The sequence below is a fragment of the Pteronotus mesoamericanus genome, unplaced genomic scaffold (assembly GCF_021234165.1).
Source record: "Pteronotus mesoamericanus isolate MK-2021 breed Mesoamerican mustached bat unplaced genomic scaffold, CSHL_Meso_final scaffold_651, whole genome shotgun sequence".
Classification (NCBI taxonomy): domain Eukaryota; kingdom Metazoa; phylum Chordata; class Mammalia; order Chiroptera; family Mormoopidae; genus Pteronotus; species Pteronotus mesoamericanus.
Window position 1 is genome coordinate 24,359,791 of NW_026555325.1, and position 7,716 is coordinate 24,367,506.

Sequence of the window (7,716 nt, forward strand, 5' to 3'; positions counted from 1 at the left end):
TTTAGCAATATTTTGACAATGCTTTATTTCATTTATAATCTTTTGGCAACAACATCAAAAGATAATCTATTCATTGGCATGCAAAGCAGTATCGCTTCAGAATACACTTCTTAAATTTATAGAACTTAAAATTTCAAACATCCCAGGTGACTGGCAGGTGATGTTGTGAAGATGATCTTGAATAGTGGCACACTTACTTCCTAAAGACAAAAGACAGAAGACATGATGTAACAGCTATAATACTCAGATGACAGAATTAAATTATTCAGGAAACATTTTAAACATTTATTTTGATAAAGTTGTTTATTAACCTTTTTATCTTCTAAATCCCTTAGTCTTTTGAACTCATTAAATATTTGCATTCAAAGATGGTTTATCCTAAAGTTTCCCTAACAAGAAATATGAAGTGTATAAATAATTATAAAAAGCAAGTACAGCCTATCAAGAACAGTGGTTAATTTTGGGGTGTTTATATTTTTTATTGATATGATTACTACATTAAGTATATAATACCAAATATACTGTTATTTTATTTTGTGCTAAAATTTTAGCATACAAAGAAATTTGAAATGTGACAATATGTGAATGACTTAGAATAAAACATAGAAAATAAAACATTTCTATGTTTTATTCTTATCTGTGTTCCTAACATCCTGCCCCTTACTGACACTCAGGAAATGTATTTGGAACAAATGGGTGAAGAGATAAAAGTGCAAGGATTTAAAACAAATATAATAGTGTACTCTTAAATGATTCATAATTTTGGTTATATATCAAGATTCTCCTCCCCACATGTGGAACAGCCTATAGCAGTATGATATTTGTGAAAGTTTTGATGGTTTTCAGAATGAACTAAAATGCAATCACCTGTCAGTAATTTTGGTCTGAAGCAACCAGTTGATGAAGTCCCTGGTGGCAAGATTATCAAGAACTGTGTTCATCTCATCAGAGAAAGAGCCATCAGCATGTCTGCGGCGGAGTTCTTCAACAATGGTGACTTCTTCTGGGAAACTGAGAAAAAAAGGGATAAAAATCAGTATTCAGTTAAATGCTTTAAATAAATGTGTACTGATTGCCTATCACTGGTAACGTGTAAGGGTCATTGAGAAGATAAGTTTCTATTTACAGAGGACCTACTATGAAAAGCTTCACAGAAACTTGGATGACCTGGTGCACGTCAGAATGGACATTCTGTAGGTAGTAAAAGGCAGAGCTGGGATGTAAAACCAAGTCTGTATAACCTCATGCTTTTCTCAATGTTCAAGCTGCTTCAAAGATTTTAGTATACTGATAACACAGAAGTTATTATTGAGACTATTAATTTTTTTATGATTCAGAAAAATGTACGATATGCCATAAAACTAGTGATTATCAGAACAGCCTTGCTAAGTGCAGTATTAAGGGATTAAACCTTAGTCTATATCAGATTTTCTCTTTGATGTATTTAATTAGCAGAATTTTGGGTATCCCTTTAAGACACTGTAAAATATCCTAAAGGGTAAGTGACTATTTTATCATGATTTTGTGAACTGGATTATTAATGTTTTAAAAAAACAGTGATGATACCAGTTCCCTTATGTCTTAAGATTTCTTTAAATCTCAGTAAACTTGTTTTAAATCTCACTGAAAAATTGAATTGCCCATGAATTTCCTGCTTCTCATAATTCAAATGTCAGTCAAAATCATCAAGAGAAAATGAGATGGCTCAGGGGTCTGTTTAGTTGTGGGAAGATCCAAGGAGGTACCCACAGGTCTCAGCCTCGTTTTCAGCTATGGTAATGGTATGGTCATGATAATGGTTATTTATATGACAGCACCATAAAAAATGGGTATGTTGTTAAAGACATGGATGTTTGCACACATCTCTATTCTGGGTGTCATTTCATTAAACAACTTAAGTTTAGTTCCTTCCAGTGTTCATCAGATATTTACCTACACACTTACTAACACATAAATATATGTTAACCCCATTTGCAAATATTTAAAGTCAAACTAAGTTTTCAGCATTATTTTCTTTTCTTTATCCCTAGTTTTCCTAGGACAGTTCTGGTTTCAGCTTATTGTTTTAGTGTAGTTCTCAAAAGCACTCTACTCTCAAAAGTTTCTTGGATTAACAAGTTAAGAATCTAATTAAACACAACCCTAACATGGGATAAAAATGTCACCTGTTTGACTCTATTATCAATACTTTCTACTGCAGGTAAAACAGATTAGATTCTTATAGACTGTCTTTCACCAATAGGAGTTATTTCCTTGCTTTGTGAGACTATAGTAATTTTTTCCATAATTCAAATCCATATATAGATAACCGTAGGCCGAGGTTTCAGCATCACGCAAAAAAAAAAAAAAAAAAAAAAAAAGGAAGAGGGTATAAACTTACTCTCTCCGTCCTCGGCCTTTCACCAACCAAGCAATGAATTCCTTGGCAGCTTGGCCTTCCAAATAAGAACTTACATCACTGGTAAAAGTCCCTTCAGCATGTCTCTCAAATTCATCGTGACGTTTAGCAATGTTATTCCTGAAAGAAATGTGAACATTAAATTGAAGGTGTCTCTTTAGCAATATGGTTGTATATGCAGCGGCAGCTTTGGTTTGAGGATTCTATGTATAAGGCGCTTAGGGAGGTCTGGGAGAAGGGGGTTGCTAGGGGACTCATCTCAAAACTACATAATTATCTGAATTGAAGTTTGATGGGAGACAGATAATAACAATTAAGAAGAGCTAATGCTCCCCTACTCAACTCAGCACCGCCATTTTTACCTCCTCTGCTTCTCTGTGCCATTGATTATTGAGGCTGCATTTACTTCAGTCTCAGTGTATGTGAACTCTCAATGTGCTATGCTGCTTGCAAACAAAGCAGCTATTTGTTAGTAGTACATACGGGATCAGAGGTAGATAACTGAGTCAAGGGAAAGCAAAGGGCCATCTCAAAATATTATCAAGAGGACCACATGATAATGGATGAAAGGGAGCATGAGATGGGACAGCAAAGAGGAAAGCTAAGATGATGACCCCATATCACCCTTAAGAGTGCCCAGTGTGTGGTGTAGGTGGTTGACCATCTGTCCTCAGTTTCTCCTGCATTTATTACCCCCAGAAGGTTTCATCTTAAACATACAGCAGAAATCACTGAGAGCAAGGTTTAGTTTACGTTAATTTACCAAATTGTGGCATTCTCGTTCTAGAAATGAGGACGGTTGTTTTTATTTTTTTCCAAATTTGTGATTTCTCATATTTCACCAGTGGCCATGTCGGCAGTTGCTACCAGGGACCTCTCCCAGTGCCCGCTCTGCTCGTGCCCACCGCCTTTCTTAGCATGCCCTCAGCTTTAAGAACTTTTGGTCAACGGACCTCTAATTCCCTCCTGCTGACCCATATTCATTTTCTCTCATTCTCTTTCCCCTTTTTCCATTCTATTCAGACAAATCTATGCCATTTTCCTGATTTTTAGATTCCTTCAACTACTTTGAATGCATAACTCCCTTCCCCCGTGGGCCACCTTCCAAAGAAATTGTGAAATTCCACCATCTCTGTGAAACCCTTGTGGATGATTTCCTTCAGTAGCCTACATGCATCATAAAACCCAACACTGTGAATGAAAATCCAACATTAAAATGTATGCCTTATGATAGGCTTGTGTTCTTATTTGCTTTCTTCTTTCTTTATGCGGTGCAGCAAGGCTATAATTTTAAATGTGTATCTTGGATTGTATTTTACAAGAAAAAGACTGCATCTGTTTCCATTCCTTACCATGATTAACTTGGCTAGGGGTTACTTTAAATGTGATCATAATCATAAGTTTGAACCCTACAAGGGAATGTTGAAATTGCTCTTATCTTTTGGTCAGAAATTAGATTCCTACCCTTGCAAGTCTACAACAGTCATCTTTCAATTTTATTTGAAAGTGGGCAAGGGAATAAATATTAACAGTAAGACCAGAGTTGGGAAAATAATGTAAAGCCTATGTTCCATTAGAGGGTGGGTAAGGCATTTGGCAGGGTGACAGCTGAGACACTTTGAGGCATAATACAGAGGATAGCATCACCGACCTTGGAAATCATCAAAATTGAAAAAGCTCATGGGCACTATTTGATGAGCATGATAATATAAGAAAGGCAAGACAAATGTTAGACATATTTAAGTAATCCATTTGTGCACAAATTTTGAACTAGGTTTAGACTCGTACTTGTTTCTTTTGGTGTTCATCAACCACTGCACGAAATCTTGGGCACGCCTGGAGTCCAGGTACTTGCTGTAGTCACTGGTGAATGTGCCTTGGGAATGGCGCTTGTCTTCATTCATCTGATCTGGATCACTGAGCGGGTCTCTCTGAGGAGCTGGGAATGAGCTGTGAAGAACAATGATTGATACAACTAAATCTCTCCTCAAGAGTGAACTCACTCGAGGAGCATCTTCTCTACAAAACACCAGACCACATGAAATTGAAAGGCAGATGCCTTGAGTATTTTAGCTGGTATCAGAGAGACCTTGTTTGCCACGAGAATTTCAGAATTTTATTAGAGTTGAGTACATTCTGATTCTGAATCCTAGTAATAGATTTTTTTAAGTGGTTTCTTCTTTACTGAAATAAGATTAAATAAATCTTTTTCCCACTAATTAATCTACTTACAGTTGTGCCAATAATGACCGAAGAGAGCAATGACTTCATTATTTTAAAAAAGTAAAGAAGTTCAAATCATTTGGGCAGCTGATCTATGTTCCCAATTTTGTTTTGCATATTTCAATACAAAATAGTAGCTTTGTTACCTGGTTACATGATAGCTAGTGGTGAAAAAGAAAGGCAATTAAAAATTTAAAGAAAAACAAGAAAAAGCTCTGCTAATTTCAAACTGTATAGTGGATAATCCACATGTTGGTAATCAACAGTTAATTGGCATGGCAAATATGTGGAAATAATCAATGTGGTTAATACTCAGAAATAGAATTGATATACCATTTTCATCTATCAAATTGCAAAGAATAACTATGGGGGGGCATTGTGAGAGGAATGTTTCTATAATGCTGGTGGGATTGTGCATGTGTATGACTTTCCTGGAAACAAGTTGGAAAGGTATGAAAGATTTAAGCTCATTCAAACTCTTTGACACAGTAATTTTACTACTGGAAATCTAACTTCTGGAAAATGCTAAAAAAACATTTAGGGAGAAATATTATTTGTTGCATTCTTTGTGGTAAAACTGAGGAACCCAAGTGTTCAATAGAAGAAGAATAGCTAAATAACTACTACACATTTATGAGATGAAATAGTGTACAGCCATTAAATATCACACATTTAATAGATATTCCTAATGATATAAGAAAAAGCTAACAATACAATGCTAACATAAAAGGTATAACATGAAGCTGCATAATGATCTGAGATATATTTATATACAGTACATATTAATACATAACATTTTTTGCATATTTTCTATCATGAACATGTATGACTTTTACAATTAGCAAGAAACAGTGTTATTTTTAAAAAGGAATAAAAAGAAAAAGTTGGTGTGAGTAATTAAAATAATCTACTATGCAGTGTGTGAGTAATGAATGGATAGATAGGATCAGCTGAAGATGCAACGAGCTATAATTTCCCATGTAACACATTTTTCAACATTGCCTACTCCTCTGGTTGTGAAACAACATACTTTGATCTATACTCCAGAAACAACTTTATCACAATGATATTTTAAACTTTTGAAAATTATGCATAGTATTTATTCTAAATACTGAGACCATTCACTAATCATAGTTTTCACAGGTTATAATATATAACCATAATGTTATGTTAGTTCAAATCTTAGGACTTAATACCTCGATTTCTCCTCTGTGTCCTGAAGGGAACGTTGCCAGCTGCCTTGTACCAGCATTACAAATAATCCGGCCACAAAGTAAAAGCTTTTCATTTTTGCTGCCTGTTGGAACACAGTCAAGGAGAGATAGGAGGAGGGAGACAGGCAACCGTGTTTAAACATGTCAGGCTAAATTAGTTTGATTTTGACAAAATAAATATTATAAATAAAAAGAAAATACTAGTCATCATCAGTTTTACTGAGTACATTTCCAGCTTAATTTCAAATAAGAGATTGTATTTCCCTCAGATTTTTTGGATGGCCAAAAATAATAATAATAATAATAATAATAAAAGATGTGTACTACAATTAAGCTTTTTCATTAATGTAGGACAATTCTGTTAATAATTAGAAGGCTCATTTCCAGATCTGGAATTAAAAAATGTCCCTGATAAACATTTAAAATATCCACTGTAGATGATATGCTACATATGGTTAGTCTGAAAGCCACCTTATCCATAATGCCACCCCCTTCCCTATCAGTCTGGCTTTCAATTAATAGTCCTTCACTTCCAAGCATTTACATTATCCTGCATTTCAACCATCTTAAAGCAGCCTCAGGCTACAACTTGGCATACCAGCTGTCGGTTCAGATGTATTATTCATTTATATTTTAAATAGTGTAACTTGGTCTAGACTTTGTAATTATAAAGCGGCCAACAGATTTGAGGTATTTTAGAGTGCTTTGACCTGTTCTAAATTAAAGGGAAAAAAATCATTTTAAAGACAAGCAATTTGCAACAAGAACTAATGCTTTTGGCAACTTGAACAATCACAACTAAGAAACTCAGAGATCACTGTCATAAAGAAAATTAATGCTTGCTTCTGAAGTCTTGGAAGTCCCCGGGTTGTTTTATAATTGGACTTAGTCCAGGACATGTCATTCACTGCTTGTGACACTCTAGACCTGGTTGTAGGATACACTTGTCCTTGTCCCAAGGCAAGTGCCCTGTGAAGCCATAGGATACCCAGGATGTGATGATGCAGAGTGGGTGGGGTAGGAGCTAACACCAATTTGGGGCAGAATGTCCCCACAGGGCAAGCTCCTCTATATTCTGAATAGAAACCTCAAGTCCAGCATTTGTCACGCACTTCTCTCTGCTACCCAAGCCCCACCATGCTTACTTTGAGAAGTGGGGATTTCAATCCAACGTTGATTATGTTTATCCATAAATAATTTGAATGAGTATTTTTAGCAAATGGGATTTGGTTTGAAATAACAATTTTACAAATATTATCATTTTAAACTATCAATCTTTTCTTTAACATCCTAACCATATTTGCTATCTATCCTTGGCACTAAAACATGGGAACTGTAATGCCAGCAGTGGTATTTTTTTTTCTTTGAAATATTAAGTCTCTTTAAGTGTCAGTTACAGAAAGCAACACAATAGGACTTACATATTCATGCTTCTTCATTCATCAACATTAAATCCCTAATTTGGCATTTTGCTATTCTTCAGTTTATCTAGTTGGCAAACTTTGGAAATTTTGCCATGTATCTAAGTAGTGTCTTCTGATTATACTTCTCAATTATAAGTTCACACTTTCAGGAATTTTAAAAAAATTAAAGCAAACATTTCTTTTTAGAATTACACCACTATGGCATAGTCAATTTGGTCCTAGATAGTTCCTTCTGTGTAAAGTCCCTAAAGGTTTTACAAAATCTTCTATTATATTATGCGGAGGTGGACTTAAAGCATGTGGTGCTCCGCTGCTGCTGTGGGAGCTGATGGGAGAGGGAACAGCCACGCAGAAGTGACTGTTCATAGCCCGCCACAGGCAAAACAGTCAGTTCCACTGAAAGAGAAACTGATTTTAAAAATTTCATTTATTCATGTGTAAAATGTCTACAAAATTG

At 35.2% G+C, this 7,716-nt stretch overlaps 1 protein-coding gene across 1 annotated transcript; it reads right to left on the reverse strand.

Moving 5' to 3' along the window:
- Positions 1-863: 863 nt before the first annotated feature.
- On the reverse strand, positions 864-5,909 carry GCG (glucagon). Its single transcript, XM_054562390.1, has 4 exons — positions 5,818-5,909; positions 4,187-4,348; positions 2,381-2,518; positions 864-1,011 (listed from the first exon to the last, which is right to left on the reverse strand). The coding sequence occupies exons 1-4, from the start codon at positions 5,907-5,909 to the stop codon at positions 864-866; spliced, it is 540 nt and encodes a 179-aa protein (XP_054418365.1).
- Between the last annotated feature and the right edge of the window lie 1,807 nt (positions 5,910-7,716).